We start from the raw sequence: 18,195 nt of genomic DNA, 5'->3' as shown, positions 1-18,195 counted from the left end.
ACCATACTTTTCACTGCAGCCCTATTTACAAGAGTCAGAACATGGAAGCAATACTAAATGTCCACCAACAGAAGAATGGATAAAGATGTGGCACATATAGACAATGGGATATTACTCAGCCATAAAAAAGAACAAAATAATGTCATTTGCAGCAACATGAATAGACCTAGAGATTATCATACTGAGTGAAACCAGATAAAAAGACAAATATCATAATGAACTTATTTACAAAACAGGAGTCACAGATGTAGAAAACAATCTTATGGTTAACAGGGGATAAGGGAGGGCAAGGATAAATTGGGAGACTGGGAAAGACATAAACATACTATTATATATAAAATACATAGCTAATAACAATCTACTGTATAGCACAGGGAACTCTACTCAATACTTGGTAATAGCCTATAATGGGAAAAGAATCTACAAAAACAGTGGATGTATGTATACGCATAGCTGATTCACTTTGCTGTACACTTTGAAACTAACACAAAATGGTAAATCAACTATACTCTAGTGGCAATTAAAAAAAGAATGCAAACTCCATGGAAGCTACCTTTTATTATCCTCTATTTCTAGTATCTGAAAAACACTGCCAGCTCAATAAATGTTTGTTGAATGAATCATTAAATCATTAAAATCTAATAGGCATTAAAAACATATAAAAATACTTAACTGTTTTCATTTATCATTATCTGATTGGGTTTTATTATTGTGTAAAATTTTAATTTAGCCATGTAAGTCACACACACACAAACACACATTCAAAATCAATAAAGCTGTTCTTCCTCCCAAGTGCCTTGTATACTTCCTTCCATCTGGAAATGGTGAATAATGTTTACTTAAGAAACTGAAATGAGTGGTGTGCATAATGATCTTTGAAAAGTAGAACATCAAAGCATAAAAATGTGCTGCACAGGGAACCAGCCACATTCATGTTTGTTAGGGGCAAACAGAGTTAAGGAAAGTTACTAGGCAGAAAAGCTTGCTGCTTCTCCATGATACACTGTCCAAGGACCCCCTTTCACAGGGACTGCAGGTTCCATGAGAACACAACTAAGTAACAACACTGGGCAGGCGGCTGCTTGACTACTTCATAAGGAGGTATACGAGGAACTTCAGTATTTTCAATACTTAAATATTAGCACTATCATTTTTCAATTCTACTTAAACGTAAGAACAAAAGTTATATAAATTTACCAACTCTTTCACTCCATCACAAAAAGGCAAAATGCTGGAAATAAATTATAAAGAAACACTTTTCATTGTGCTTACAGATGTCAAAAGCTGACAATATACTAAGTTTAGGTCACATATAAAATTTGGCTTTACATTTGTTAAAAAAAAAAAAAGAATAAACGCAAATAAACATTTGCTCTAAAATGAGGCTCAACTTTTAAAAGTAGGGGTTCTTTTATAGTACTCTTCCAAAATATTTGTTTCTAAATCCTTAACAACCTGAATGAAAAATTGGAAGTTTCCAATTTATAAGATTATAACTCTCTTGAGATAGTAAGCTGTATACATGAAATAGGGGTGGGGGGAGTGTTATTGCTATTTAAGACTCAGGCATTTTGCTTCCTCCCCCCTAATTATCGCAAATGATCATTTTACCTACTCTAAACCTGTTAAACATCTACAGAAACAACTATTTCACAAAAACTTCCTTCCTTCCTTCCTTCCCTTTGTCACTTTAAACATATCTTAAGTTATTATGAAACTTTACTTCAAAGCAAATTGTTAGGCTAAAACAGTAAGCCACGTCTTAACAGTTAACATTGATTTACTGAAGAAAGAAAAAAAGATGAGCTATGATAAATACTCTTAAACAAAATTACCAAAGAGGCAACAAGTTGTTGCTACTTATTAAAAATTCTTCCCTATATTTGAAATGGTAATTTTAACAACCCTAGTAAGGGTGGCAACACTCACCAGTATGAATCTTCTCATGTCTCTGTAGCAGGTACTTCTGTATGAAACGCATGTCACATTGACTACATTGAAATGGTTTTTCACCTTAAAATAATTTCACATCCACAAATTAGTTACTGAATAAAACACAGTTTAGAGTTAACTATTTCTGAGGAAAGAGAAATCTTAGAAGCCCAAATTCTGAAAAATTGCAAATTACGCATACAAAGGTTTTATACTATTAATAGAATTTTATTTCCTCTCAATCTCCCCCCCACCAAGATTTAAAAATTCACATTCTCACAACCACACAAAAATGAGACTGAATGATTCATATCCTTCAAGGGAAAAAAAAAAGTAAATAAATAAAACAATTTACAATAGAATTTAAAACTCATGAGGCTAGAAAGGCCTCCACAGGTTACCAAGTGTCTTAAACAGCTTTTCTTTCTCTGTGGAGGAAGATCCACCTACCTTTTTCTCCCTGGCTAACCACCACTTTATGCCTTTTCACTTTTTTCTCTAGAACCTTCAAAATTTTCTAAACATCCTCTTTAAAAAAATAATAATCCTGTCTCTTCAAATATTCCTTCTCTGTTGGAGCCTTTCCTTTCATAGTCCAACCTATGTCTCAAATTCTTCACCACCCATTTGTCCTTTAACCCTTATACTCTGCTTTAAGATACTAATGATCTCCTTGCTGTTTATTCTAGTGATCTGTTCTCAGTTCTCTCTCTTGCTCTTGCTCTCTCTCGCTCTCCTCTCAGAAGGTTGTGCAGTTATTGATCATACCCTCCTTGGAATTCTCTCCTCTTTTGGTTTCTGGGTGTATTTCACCAGTTCACCAAATCTACCTTATTATTTATTACTTTGTCTCTTTCTCCACCCTTTAACTCAACTTATATGTCTAGTAATATTTCCCTAAAGATCTGTGATCAGCCTTTTGCTCTGATCTCCACAAATTTATGGTCTAACTTTTGATTTATATTTGATTCCAAATTCACATTTCAAATTCCATCTGGACATCTTATACAGAAAAATAAATGTTGACCAGCTTTTAATAGTTCATTCTTTCACTGTTTCTCTGGTTAAAAAGAATACATTAAGCCAAATAAAGTGTTCAACTAAGCTAATTAATTTTGCACATCCATGCTAATTGTTTTCTCATTTAAAGTTTTTCTTGGTTTCCTTGTGACATCCTGGCCTATGAAATCTGATTTGAAATGCCAGGTTAACTACAGTCTTAGGAATGAATGACATTTACAAGAAGATGAAAATAGCAAAGATAATAATTTTAATGGCTATAAGCCCACTTTAATTCAAGAAATACCTGTATGAATGAAGACATGTCTCTGTAAGTGATAGTTCGTTCTAAAGGCAGCATTGCAGTGCTCACAAACGTGAGATTTAGGGGTTTTCAAACCAAGTGATCCATCCTCATTTATTGTAAGGATCTGGTTTAAAAAAAAAAAAAAAGGCAAAACAAAAGAAAGAAAATTTTAAAATGTAATACTAATTATAAAAAAGATAATGCCTTTTAATGCAAACAGTGGTCACCAGAGATTATGAAGTATTTTTTTCCTAGATAATCTTGAGAGGGCTACTGGAATAATTTTATCATTATTTGAAGAAAGTAAAATGTGACTCAGAGTGGGTAAAAATTACTAATAAAGCCTTGGAAGCTGGTTAAGTAAAATTTCAGCATTGTGTACTCTCCTCTCCAAAGCTGATGTCTAATAGAGTCCCTAAGTGTTCTCTGTTAGGATGAGTATAGCTTTATTTTCAATTTTAAAATATCACATATGCAGTACAAGTCTTATGTTCTAGACATGGTATAAATATCAATCAGATAGGAATGGTTAAATAAATCATGAAAAATGAATACAACTTAATATTACATGGTTGTGAAATAAAATGAGAAAGCTCTTTCTATACTTATATAGAAAGAGCTCCAGGATTTATTCTTAAGTTAAAAAAAAAAAAAGCAGGGTTTAGAATCTAAGATATAATTTTGTTAAGTTTGAATATAAGATAATACATACAGCAATATATATTTGTTTGCATATGCATAAAAGCTATTTGAGAAGGATGTACATAAATGTATATAACTTTGGTTGTCATGGCTGAGGAACTTGGCAGAAGATATGGTAAGAGAGAGACTTTACACTAAACATACTTTAAAGTATTTTTCTGAACCATATAAATGCTTACCTATTACATTTTCCTTTTTCTTTTTTTCTTAAAGAAATAAAAAGGAAAACTGTTTTTAAGTCATCCTAGCATACGATCTGGAGTCAGAATGGTTCTGTTAAGGACCTCTAAGATTATTCTAGGACTACCGAACTATGGTTAAGCATATTCCTTAATAAATTAGAGGGTTATGGGGGAAGGAAGGCAGGTGACAAAGACATCAACCTTATCTGCCTGTGCTTCTTGAGGCTGACAGTAACTTGGGCAAGGTCTAAACAATGCCAGAGAGAAGTTCACTTTTGGGGTTCATGTCTTCCAGTTTAACAACCATTTGCCCAACATGCAACATTTAAACTGCCTCTCTCACCAGCCACGTGGCAGAGTAAAAATAACAAATAATCCCTTTTTTCATTATTGAGGAGAGAAGAAAGATGACAAAACATGATGTGAACATAAGAAACAAAGAAAACTAGGAGGTAAGATCAGGAGGAATATGGCAAGGAAGAAGGAAACAGTAGTGGAGGTGGGAGCACAGAGAGTAGAAGCCGAGAAACGGCGTCACACACAGAATACCGGAATCTAACAGGCATCTTAAGAAAAACAGAGGCCTGTGGGAATCGACTAGGGCCTGTAGATACACAGCTATGACCCCCATCCCAAAACTCAGAGGGACTAGGTAAGGAAAAAGGGCTTCAATTTTTTAAAAAATATTTTTTTAGTTTAAATTCAGGAACACATTTCAGACTATACTGTATGTAAATCAATGGTAATTATTATGCTAATTATACAGGGCATGTGGGTTCTGGGCAAACTGCCAAAGTGGTCAACAATGCTTCAAAGTCTATGCACCAAAGTCACAGAGGGAAACATTTGGCAGGAGAACGCAAGTGGGTGTCACAGCTTCCTGAAGAGTCAGTGAGAACGGAAAGTTTCATCTCTGGTCAGTCTAAAATTTTTTCAACCCCTCCAAGTCACAAAATAATATTCAAGTTAACACTGTGTAAAACAAACAAACAAACAAACAAAAAAACCAAAATCTTTTAAAACATGACTTAAAATATTCCTAACATAAAACCAGTAACAAAAAGATGTTAAACATTTTATACGAAACAATAAAAACAGGATAGCACCAGGTATTTTTTTCTCATATGTTGATAACAAATAAGATCCAAGTGCCAAAAAAAAAAAAAATGGCAGCTCAATAGCTTTCTGTGGCATAGCACCTACACGGAAAAGCTCTGCAAGGGACAAATCTGGCCCAATTTACTTAATGTGAAACGGATATAATCCTTGACTGTACAAAGCCTTTTTATGAAGAGTTAAGGAGTTCTAGGTCATTGTTTTCTCACTGGAGGTAATACTGCCTTTCACTGTAGACTCCAAGCCTTAATTCAAGGTGGATTTTATGGATGAAAGAGCAAACACTTTCTTGTGAATAAGGAGACTGAAAAAAATCTAGCATATTTATAAGTTCAATGACAAAAATTTCAAATTGGTGGACATTTTACATTGAATTTTATATTATTTTCTTCTTTTCTTAGGCCAGAACACACATCTTTGTACAAAAGACACAGAAGAAAATTATCTTGCCACAGAAGAACACCACTGGCTCTTCTAACTTGTAATCTGTTTTCACGTATAACCGACAGATTTTGCCTGTTTTATTCACCACTATAACCCCAATACCCAATTGTACATAGTGAGACTCAGTGCCTATAGATAATGGCAACCTATTACCCACGCCAAACATGCTCACAGCTTACCACTTCTATTCGTAAGTGTCTGCAAATTCACTAAGCAGCACCACGAAAAAGGTGTGCAAAGAATGGGTATGTAAAGAACAAAGTTTCTTGGTGGAAGAGAAATGGCTCATTAACACAGGTAAAATTATCTTCCTTGGTATAGACTTGGTTTCTTTTCCTGCCCACACCCTTTCCAGATCTTTTAGTAAAATGTGATCTACCAATTAAGTGTATTTGCCTTAGAGATTAGCCGTCTTACTTGCTAACAGTACCATAAAATGTTTTTTTCTTTTTCCTTCAGCATATGAACACTTTTACAACTGAAGCATGTGAAATTTCCAAGTTTAAACCCTAAAGTGTCTGCAAGACAAGACATGATTTGTCTTGACTCCTGTCACTGCGACTTTTGGAAAAATATGGTAATTATAAAGATCAAGCAATTGGGCTTTATCAAGAGTAAAGAAATTGGTAATAGTCTAAACAATACTCTAAATACTTGATTGTTTTCTTAACCATTTCACAAGTTTAAAACAGAATTTTTCAGCAAAATATTTCAATACCAAATGAATTCCTCAATCTGCTTTCTTAATCTCACAGTCCGTTAGCAAATACATTTTTTGTTCTGAGACAAATCTGTTCCCTGCCAGCTATCCATATACATAGCAATTGCTATGTTAAATAATATACCAATTTTTAACCAACAAAGCACTAAACTCTGCCTATTCAATTCAGAGATTTTTGACTCTTCAAGGGTCACTGCCACCAATTAGCTAAAACCTGACAGCCCTCAGTGAGAAAGTTTTGTTCTCTTAAAAGGCAGACATGATTTCCCTCATTCTGTACTGGAATTATTAAAGTATATTCTAAACTAATAAGTATAGGTTTTACCATACATTCTTAATCAATTGATTTATAAATCACCAAAATGCAAAACAATTTGGAAGAATAGTCTAAATTTCTCACCTATCACATTTTACTGCAACTGGAAAATGAGATCTTCTAAAATTCCCTTTACTCTCTAAACCCAACTAGAAATGGAACACCAGTGCAACCCCAAAGACATACAACAACAAAGTAGCCCACAGCAATACCTACCCTCAACATCTCTACCATCCTAGTAATCACTAACATTCCATCTTCACACTGTCCCTTTCTTTCATTCTCCCTGATTTTTACTGTCTCTCAGTACCTGGTTTTACTTATTACCAAATTTCATTTCTAAATGGCAAGTTTTTGCCAGTCCAAGAACATGAAATTCACTGTATCATAAGCTTGGTATATGTAACTCGTGTTCAGGAGAAATGACCCAGAGCTTTAGAAAAGGTCTTTTCTCTCAGATTTCCTAAATATCAGGCAAAGATGTATATGATGTTTTTTAAAAGAAAGATGTACATCCAAATATTTTTAAAATTTATAGTTTGGCTCTGTGGAAAAATTATATACCCAGAATTCAAAATTCCCTAGAGAAATTAGATAAATAAGTAAAATACTTATACTTTTCCAGTTTCTCTCTTAAGTACTATTTCATACTTCCATCCCTAGTCTTACAATCAGTTATTTACCTTAAAGCTACTCCTTCAACAATCAAGTTAGCATGCAGGAGAGAGTCTGACAAATAGCTAGTATTTCTATTTCTTGCCTTTCAATTAAATTTTCCTCATTTTAGAATTTTTTTTTTTTTTCAAAGAACTGAACCCAGTTCCTTTCTTCAGTACCCTATAAGAGATCCTGGCACATTAATAGGCATTCAAATTAACTGCTTAGAGAATGAAAAGGATATATATTTCAGAATAAGAAGTAGGTAACCAAAAAGCACTCTGCTCTAGCACTATTAAGGAGTTTGAAAAGACCTAAAAGATGTATATAATACTGGGTTAAGATAGTATTGTTACATCTTTACTGAAAGGATTCTTAAGAGTTTATCGATGTTAACTCAACAATCCTCATAAAACTCTTCTGTGGTGGAAAACATTCTCATTTAATTCACAAAACAAGTCAATAGCAAAGTCAGGTGGCAATACCTTATCCAGAAACTTTCAAAATCAAGACTTGAGATTCTCAAACTTAAATGTAAATTACAATTATCTTGGACTCTTTTTAGTACAAATGGAAACCCTCTTAGTAAGAAACTCTGGTAATGGGGCCTGAGTATTTATAACTGGAAAAGCCCTACAGATGATCTAATGCAGAGCCACGAGAACCACTGACATGAATGCACCGAGACTGAATTAAGTACACTAAGACTTTTCATACATTTCTAATAACTGTAGTTCTCTATAGTCCTAATCCACAAGGGGAAAAAAGAACACAGTGTCAACGGAAGGTGATGTTAAGTGGCCACAGATCTAGCAATGTAAAAATGAACAGTATGTCATTAAGAAATGAGAGGATGAAGCACTTATAAGCAATCAAAAAAAAAAACCAAAAACTTAAAACTGAAAAGCTTAGCAGTTAGGATTTCCTAGTGTGTGTGTGTTGGGTGTGGGGGTGGGGCGACCTAACATCTCAGTCCTCCCAGAGAGTTTCACTATGATACATATGATTTTTTTTAATGTTTACAACATGAACCCCAAACCATTAAAAGCTGAATTATGTTCAAATGTACTATGTTTAAAAGAAAACATTATATTAAAGATTTCTAACAAGGTGGTTGAAATAAAACTAAATTTAAACATTTAAACGGGACAAGTTTTTATTATGTAGAAAATTCACTTTCATAAAACTTATTCCATGACAGTATCAAATTACTTGACCAAGATAACCCTCTTCTTTAGACATGCTACCGAATATATTCTGGCAATTTTCAAGTATCAAATCTACCTTAGGATGACTAAGCTTTGCCATATGATAAAGGATCAGAAAGCAATTATTGCTTAAAATTCATGGCAGCTAAAGATGACATAATATTGCAGTATTTCTCACCACAAAGCTTATACGGAAGGGAGCCAGGTCTATATGGCTATATAAGCTCCAATATTTTTACTAAAGTCTGCAAGGTAACTTCATCTATATTTCCTATGCAGATCCCCAATCTAACATGATATAATGGGGACACATACTCAAAATTTTCATAATGGCAAAAATTCAAGATTTGTGAAAAGTGTTGGTGGAGAGTAGAGTCCTCTAAGCATTGTTGTTGTGGTTGCCAAGTCATGTCCAACTCTTGCGACCCCGTGGACGATAGCCCACCAGGCTCTTCTGTCTATGGGATTATCCAGGGAAGAATACTGGCGTGGATTGCCATTTCCTTCCCCAGGGGATCTTCCTGACCCAGGGATCAAACCTGCATCTCCTGCAGTGGTTCCTGTGGTACAGGCAGATTCTTTATTGCTGAGCCACTGGGGAAGCCTCTAAGCATAATACACTACAATTATTTGAGAGACTTACAGTTGCTTTTAAGGAATTTAAAACAAGTAACACTGATTCCTAAGCAAGAGGTAAGCTTTTCCTTCTCTTCATACAAAAAGGGGAGAGTCACTTTAATGAAAAATCTGAAGTGTGAATTTTTAAACACAAGTTCAAAGCTGTGAGAATCCAGACACAAACCACTCATCTGGACACTGCAAGGCCAGGGTTAAAAACAGACAACAACCATTCTCTCTCCTGTCACATGTAATAGGTCAGGACAATGTAAAAATTCTTGTTTTTGTTATTCTCACAGCCCTGTCTGCCATGTATTATCTGCAGTAATTTCACTGTCCTAAGAATGTCTAAAAAGACTGGCCAAAACATCTTCTTACATGCAATATACTCAAATTAGGCCAAATTTCTTTCATCCAGCAACAACATAAATATATATATATATATATATATAAAATTAAATAAATGACTTTAGGAGTATTATGATAATACATTATAAATTAGTTTATCTCAAATCAGATAAGCAAAAACTAAACTTAAACTCTGTAAAAATAAGATCTGTATTACTTAGGACATAATTCCAAACACCCCTGAAGAAGATAATAACCTAAGATTTAGTCAGAATTTCAGAATTACAATCAAAAATAGTATCAGAAAAACATGGCTATAAAGTATCAAGGAAAATGTACAACTTACATATGTTGTTTTTTTAAGACTTGAAATAACTGATTCACTTTTTTCCATAGCAGAAACTAACATAACATTGTAAACCAATTATACTCCAATAAGATAATAAAAAAAACCGATTATAGATACTCAAAATAAAAAGTTTTAAAGATTTGAAACAGATTTTGCAATGAACACAAGTAACATAACCACTATCATAATTTTAGAAATTAATATTTTCCTTAAACAACTTGATTTATTCATTAATGTAAATTTTTTAAAGCATCATATATCACTGAGAAAAACATTAACCCCAAGAAAAGAAAAGGAAGAAAGAAGCAGGGAGGAGGGAGATAAACGGATTGCACAAAACATGAAACATAAAATGTCAATAATTATGAAAAACACACAAGTTTTAGTATGACCAATAACCAAAGAAATTAAAATTTAAACTATAATGAGACATTCATCTTAAGTTACAAAAGAAGCAAAGTTTCATACTCAAGGTTATGAGAGGGTATGGACAGACATCTTAGGTCCACTTCAGGCAGGAATGTAACTAATAGGACATTGCTGGAAGGGGTAACATTATTAGGAAACTTCACTTATTTTGCTTGGTTGTTTATTTGCTTATTTTACTTATTTAATTTTTAAAGAAACCTTTTAAAAAGTTCACACCTTTTGATTTAGCAGTACATGAAAATGTACACACAAATATTTCAAGTGCAACATGATTTAAAATAAAGGCAAAGAGAAAACAACTTTCCAACGACATAGCAATCATTGAATATAATGTGACATATCAAAATAATACATATGCAGCTAATATTTGTAAAAACCTTTAGTAACTTTAAAAATAGCTTACATACTCTAGTTACAAACAGGAAATTCAACGAACCTATACAAATTTGAAAATAGAAAAGGAATATGGCAGAAAACGGAAATACTTATCTCTAAGAATAAATGGGTTATTTTCATCTCTGTATTTTTCAAAAATTTTTGCAGTAACCATATTTATATATATCCCCAAAGCAGCATATTGGTAAATGTTTAACATTTTAAGGGGTTACAGAGTAGGGATGCTGATTTCCACGGTATAAATATTCTCACCGTGGCTAATTTCAAATTACCAACGGTTTCAGAGTCAGCTTGCCAAATTCCTGAAAACTTATTAATCAGCTCTGGCAAGCCAGTACAAACCGCAGCATACCACGTATCCAAAAGTGCACAAAATGCATAAATAATGATGATGACTTAAATCACAAATACAAAAGTAGCCCTCAAAATAAAAAAGATCATGTTATAGAATTTTTTAGAAAAACAAAAGATGAAAAATAACTGTAAATTATACAGAGTTCCAAGATGTCCTAGGAATATCAAAATGATACATAGAGTCAGCTACTACTGTATTGAAGGGAAAAAAGGCAGGCAATTCCTAATAGTATTTATGGGTCACTTGTTTATTTACTAAGCCATTCATTCACCCATAGTATTTACTGAGAGTCTCTTAGGCCTACTATTCCATGCTCTTGGGATATAGCTGTGAATAAAATGAAGTCCCTGCTCTTATGGAGCTTACATTCTAGTCTATATCACAGGTATTGCACAACCTTTTTCTCATGACCAATTGGTACTGAATTTTCCTGAAACAGGAATACTAAAATAAGTAAGACTAATATGAATGAGAAGCAAGGGCACTGCATATTATCAGTTTTTAAAGAAAAGAGAGATATGGAGTAAGAAAAGTTTGTTCAAAAAAAAAAAAGATGTGAAAGGGAAGTGGAAATTTTAAAGCAATGGCCTACCACCTCCATGCAGACATGCATCTCTTCCTTACTCCTGATGCAACAGTCCAACTTTATTAAGCCACATGAGACTTATAGTCCAGCCAAGTTCCTGACTATAAGATTAAGCAATAGTTTGGGACCACCACCTTAAAATATTCTCTTACTTTTGCAGGAGAACGCTGTTTCCGTTTCTTCTTTTTCTGTAAGTCTACTGGCTCTCTGATTTGTTTTTTGTCTCTCATCAGTTGCTCAGATACATCAGTGAAAGTAATTTCCTGCTTTACACTTATCTGTTAAAAAAAAAAAAGCCAATTTTAGAAATAAACAAAAAGTCCACTGTGACAAACAGCCATTGCATGCTTAATTCTTTGCTAAATCTACATACAGATGTTCCCAGAAAGATTACTTGTGTGTGCAAGTAAATAGTATGTTGAAGAATTCAATAGGTAATTGACATATAAGAATCAACAGTATATAAATTGAAGGCATAAACTAGGATTTTATAAAAATTTATCTGGAAAAAAAAAGATTAAAGCTGTCCTGGGAGAAAATAAGATCTAGGAGAATAAAGTAGAAGTGAGGATACAATTTCACTCCCATATTTAAGAAAACTGAGGTTAAAAGCATAAAAAAAGGTGAAATTCCAAAATCAGTAAAATACTAGGGGACCAGACTTCATGATGGGTCTCAATTTGTCAATGTGTCAATTGGCAAAACATCACACAAACAACAAAAAATTCTAAAAGGTAATTTCATCAAAAAAAGGAATGATAATCTAACAATAAAATTTAATTATCTTTAAGTTCAATGTTTTTGGCAATATCTTAACCAGTATTTTCCCAGGCTCTACAAAAAACCATCACCAAATATGTCTTTTCAGAATTACACATGGTTTTAGGCCACAGCTATGTACAAGACAATTCTAACTACATAATAAGCAAAGAAATAACTACAAGCATTAAGATGTCAAAACGTTATCTCATCTTTAGAGCTCAGCTCTCATAGATGTGAAGATATGTCCTAATATGTGGAGCAATGGTAGCATCAATGCTCATCAGAACTGATGGTACACAGTCTCCCACTCCTCACCACTACATTTTCAAACTATCCTTGAAATGAAAACACAAGTATATTAAAACTAAGAAACTTTCAACTTAACAGGCTCTGAAATACATTTAAAACCCTTGACCCTTCAACCAGAAGAACACAACGAGAAGTCTGAAACCTGGAAGGGGACGCTCACCCAACCATGCTTGCACCCTGATCATGAACTTCCAGCCTTCAAAACCGTGAGAAATAAATTTCTGTTGTTTATAACGTTTAAAAAAAAATCTTGATTAAAAAATATATATATTGATAATACTCCAGGAAGTACAATGTGCTAATGGCTATATTTTCAAAAAATACACTTAAAAAGGGGGTGCTAAAGGTTATAAACATCTTACAGACTTATAGTTTAAAGTCAGAAGACATAGCTGTGTAGAAGGGTTCATGAGGAAAATGCAACATAAGTTAGGGATTTCAAACTGACAGAATACAGAACTGGAAGTTTGCATAAATTTCTGAAATGTGGGCAGCATCAAAACTGTAAATCAAGGAGAACTCAGGCATAAAAACATGCCCATAGATGATTATTTAGCTAATAATTCTATCAGCTTAGAGAATAGTACTAGTGACCATTCTTGTAGCTTCTTTTAGTGTAATTATTTGAAATATAAAACAGAATGGTAAAGTCACCTCTAACAAAGGCTTCAGAATACACGTTACCATCTCTGAAGTGATATTTACTGAAACACAGCTACTGAGGCTGGGTATGAGACAAGGAGAAGCGACAACAGACTAAGCAGCTGTTGAACTGCTCTCTCTTATGTTGCAAGGACACCATAAAGTAGTTCCAAACATTTCTGCTGGCTGATAAATTACAAAGAAACCACGAAAATACAGAATGCAGCAATAAGAAAGAATAACATTTTTTAGCAGAAGTGTCAGGTAGAATGTAAGGCAGATTCACAAATAAGTTCTGCCATTAGCAGCTATTTAAACCAAGGAAGAGCCTTTATGTGCAAATAGTGAAAAAGATTAATACATACATCTGAACCTTTTAGCTATTTCTACATATATGGAGAGTGATCATATTGGTACTAACACTGACAAATGTAAGGTGCACTTCTAACATTATCAAAGTATAGAACCAAACTTAGAAGTATCAATGAATCAAAGCACTGTGAATGCTAGTAAGCACACAAAAACTACATTTTTAGAATACTCCAATAGGCTTATCACTCATGAATGAAATAAGGTAATCTCCACATATAATACAACCACATACTAAAGTATATGGTCCAGCCTAGAGTACTTAGAAAAGTTACCGGTAAATCCACAAACATAGAGAGACAGGTATGAAAATGACAAGGCAGCTAGCAAGAATGCGGCGCAAAAAGCCTGGGAAAACAAATCTTCACTGGCCCAAGGAAGACTACAATAATCTATAAAGACACAAAATCTTTTTAAGCATGGCAAAAGAGACAAAACTCATCTGTAAGTTTCCTACTTCTTCCTTGAGAAATATCTTTAAACAAAAATCAAGTTCTCAGTGTTACTTTTCACCTAAAATAAACCAAAGTATAATTAATCAAAGCAGGTATCTGTAGATGTTGATTTTGGGGGGGAAAAAAACTTATTAATTTGCTGGATTTTTTGAAATGTACTCATTAGAACATCAAGAAAATCAATAGGCTAGGAAGTGTGTCAGATTAAAAAACAAGTCTCTCATTTCTCCCCCATGGCTTAATCTTTACCATTTCACCTAGTCCCATGTGCAACCTCCTGCCTACATCTGAGAATCTGAATGTCAACGCTTTGCTCACACCAAATCAGAAAACGTCATCAACACTGTTAATCACCCTACTCATACTTCTTTCTTAAGACTTTACTAAACCCAGACATTTCTCCACCTGAAACTCCTGCTCATCCACTAATCAAAGCTCCATATGGGCCTCCCACTTTTAAGACAAAGGAGGCCATCAGGCATTACCATCCTGTGTCACACTTACTTTATACATTCATCTAACTTCTACCCCAACACCCTTTCAAGAGGCAGAGCCCATGCTTCCTCACCCCTTGCCACTTCCCAAGCTGGTTCATTCTTGCAAGTTTTTTTATATATATACACATATATAATTAGGTATATGTATATATAAGATATATACATATATCTTAACTATACTCAAGTATTCCTCATTTTTTATTGTTCTCTCTTTATTCTCCCAACTTTAAACTTTAAACATAGGAGGCCCTTCTATACTGAAAAAAATAAAAATCTTTCTCTTGATTATAATCACTAGTAATTCATGCCCAGAATCCAGAATGATATAAGTCTTTTTCAAGACTTATATCATGTCTGGCCCAAACATAAACTATCTCACTTTTCTGTTTTTCTGTTTCATGTGCCTGTATCTTATCTTGGTATCTAAAAGGAAGATATTCTTCCTTGATTTTTCTCATAACAGCTTTCACTCACTTATTCAATAGCTGCTGCTGCTGCTAAGTCGCTTCAGTTGTGTCCGACTCTGTGCAACCCCATAGACGGCAGCCCACCAGGCTCCCCCGTCCCTGGGATTCTCCAGGCTAGAATACTGGAGTGGGTTGCCATTTCCTTCTCCAATGCATGAAAGCGAAAAGTGAAAGTGAAGTCGCTCAGTCGTGTCCGACTCTTAGCAACCCCATGGACTGCAACCTACCAGGCTCTTCAGTCCATGGGATTTTCCAGGCATACTGGAGTGGGGTGCCATTGCCTTCTCTGTATTCAATAGCTACTAAGTGTTAAATTCAGTCAGTTTAAAATAATACAATGAAAACTTTAAATTTACTGAGATTCTAACATTGTACAGAGCAAAATACTAGATAAAAAGAACACATTCTAAAATCTTTCCAAAGATCTTAAAATGCAGATGGGAAGTTTTCATGCCTTAAAAAGAAAAAAAGAAAGAAAGAAAGGAAAAAAAAAAACACTAATGAACTAATAAAATGGCACATATTTGGCTCAACCTAAATGACACAAGGCAGGAACCAAATGGACAAACTCATGAGATCTGAAATAACTGCAAAAAGCTTTCTAGATTGAGTAAGAAACTCAATCAGAGCTGCACATTTCTCACTCTATCCTCTTTTTATTTTCTTCTTCCACCAAACCTGCTACTCTTCCCAATTACCTTCTTCCACACTCAATAATGTTAATAAGCAATTTAACAAATGTAGGCATACCTAAAATAACACTGCCAGACATAGTATGTGATGCACATTTGACGTGGTTTGCAAATTTTGGTCTACCCCTAACTCCCAAAGTGACCCCTTACAATCATTTGACCTCTTCTTACTCTTTATTCTTAATAACCTACATCCATATCTATTTCAAGCTTTACAGCATTATAATCTACCAATGTACTCTTCCACAAATAAATTAACATAAGACTGCTTTCTTGCCATTTCCCCAGTGAGGAATATACAAGAGCTCCTTACTGCCCTTCCTATCAATTATACTCTTCCCCAGCTCAGCTTTCATGATTCTGCATGATCTCCTTTAGAGTAAAGACCTAGGTCACTTGGCAGAAGTATCTGTCCTTACCATCTCTCCATTTCTGAAGCCATATGTTCCCTTCAATTTTCAACTTCACTTTTAGGTATTCTCAATCATCTTCCCACCCCTGCTGAAGAAAAAAGAAAGCATCTTTGTGCTTTCCTCTATACTGTGCTGCTGATTCCACTACTACCCATCTTTCAGGCTCTGCATCTTCCCTGTCTCTAAAATAATCTTACTTCATCAACTACTTCTCTGCCTAAAAGTATACTTAAATTTACCCCATAAAATTTCTTGTGGACCAAAATATTTCCAACAACTTCCATTCTCTTACGGCCGAACTTTTTGAAAGAACAGTCTGAAGTAAGTATATAATATATAAATAATTGCCACCAAACTTAAGAGAAATGGTTATTCTGAGAGTAAAAATAGTACACAGTCATATAAAAAGAATGTGTTTAACTATCACTAGAAAGAAACTGTTCCAAAATATTGCGTAGGAAACAAATGGAATCAAAGTGACCACAAGCACAACAAAGTGTTTAAATGTAAAGAGAAAGATATAAAACAATTAACTGTACTGTAAATACACTGATTTTTCTGGGCTCCAAAATCACTGCAGATGGTGACTGCAGCCATGAAACTAAAAGACGCTTACTCCTTGGAAGAAAAGTTATGACCAACCTAGACAGCATATTAAAACGCAGACATTACTTTGCCAACAAAGGTCTGTCTAGTCAAGGCTATGGTTTTTCCAGTGGTCATGTATGGATGTGAGAGTTGGACTATAAAGAAAGCTGAGCACCGAAGATTTGATGCTTTTGAACTGTGGTGTTGGAGAAGACTCTTGAGAATCCCTTGGACTGCAAGGAAATCCAACCAGTCCATCCTAAAGGAGATCAGTCTTGGCTGTTCACCGGTAGGACTGATGTTGAAGCTGAAACTCCAATCTTTGGCCACCTTATGCGAAGAGCTGACTTACTGGAAAAGACCCTGATGCTGGGAAAGATTGAGGGCAAGAGGAGAAGGGGATGACAGAGGATGAGATGGTTGGATAGCATCATCAACTCAATGGACATGGGTTTGGGTGGACTCTGGGAGTTGGTGATAGACAGGGAGGCCTGGTGTGCTGCAGTTCATGGGGTCACAAAGAGTCGGTTGAACGACTGAGTGACTGAACTGAACTGAAATGATGTTAGCAATATCTGAAAGTACTCATGGAGTCCAGGAAAAGAGAAAGTTAACATCAAGAATATATCCCTATGTATATGCATGCATGAGTTTATTTCCAGGATAGTTTTGGAAATAACAGATTTAACCAGTCAACAGGAAGATTTCTAATTCCAAGCTCACCAAGCCACAGAATAGGGCAGGAAGGAGAAGCAGCACATTGATGGACAGGCCTTGGTGTGAATCATAAACCACAACCCTCCCTTTCTGTGTGACCTGACAGCATGTCAACTTCTGATACAAGCTACATTTGTCAGGGCTTGAGGAAGTCCATAACTATCTTTTGATTTTGAAAAGGTTCAGGGACCCACAGTTCACAACAAACATTCTAATCTACTCCTCTGTAATATTTCTCATTAAAAATTTATATTTTGATTGCTATATCAGCATTTTACAATTTAGTAACTATAAGATGAACTGGAACAAGTGATCATATCAAGTTATCTTACCTGAAATAGTGCTGACAATCCCCATCTTACCCAGAAATTCTATTCTTTTAACTTCTGTATCTTCATGGTTCAAGTTCTTCCCTGTTCCTCACAGAAGTTCTTCTGGATCCATCCTTCTACTATATATGTACCTTTATTTTGTAACAGTTTTAGTACATCTCTATCAAAGTTTTCAAAGTATGGTCCAGGGACTCCAGAAGATCCCTGACACTCTTTCTCGTGGGTGGTCCATGAGAGAAAAAAACACTTTCACTATAATACACAGGCTGTTTTTTTTTGTTTTTTTT

The 18,195-nt window shown here is 34.6% G+C and overlaps 1 protein-coding gene across 23 annotated transcripts in view; it reads right to left on the bottom strand.

Moving 5' to 3' along the window:
* ZNF148 (zinc finger protein 148) overlaps window positions 1–18,195 on the bottom strand; it is a 146,635-nt gene that overhangs the window by 46,686 nt on the left and 81,754 nt on the right. For all 23 annotated transcript variants that reach the window (XM_086401951.1, XM_086401965.1, XM_086401925.1 and 20 more), the window contains 3 exons: window positions 11,818–11,943; window positions 3,239–3,362; window positions 1,930–2,013 (listed from right to left, as the gene is read on the bottom strand). In XM_086401951.1, the coding sequence (XP_086258077.1) occupies window positions 1,930–2,013; window positions 3,239–3,362; window positions 11,818–11,943 (334 nt within the window). The remainder of the gene's footprint in view (window positions 1–1,929; window positions 2,014–3,238; window positions 3,363–11,817; window positions 11,944–18,195) is intronic.

Source organism: Bos grunniens, chromosome 1, assembly GCF_055505025.1.
Source record: "Bos grunniens cultivar Pamir isolate PY7600 chromosome 1, Bosgru_T2T1.0, whole genome shotgun sequence".
NCBI classification, from domain to species: domain Eukaryota; kingdom Metazoa; phylum Chordata; class Mammalia; order Artiodactyla; family Bovidae; genus Bos; species Bos grunniens.
The sequence above is the reverse complement of the archived record's forward strand: the minus strand, read 5'-3'. Positions and strand labels throughout refer to the sequence as shown.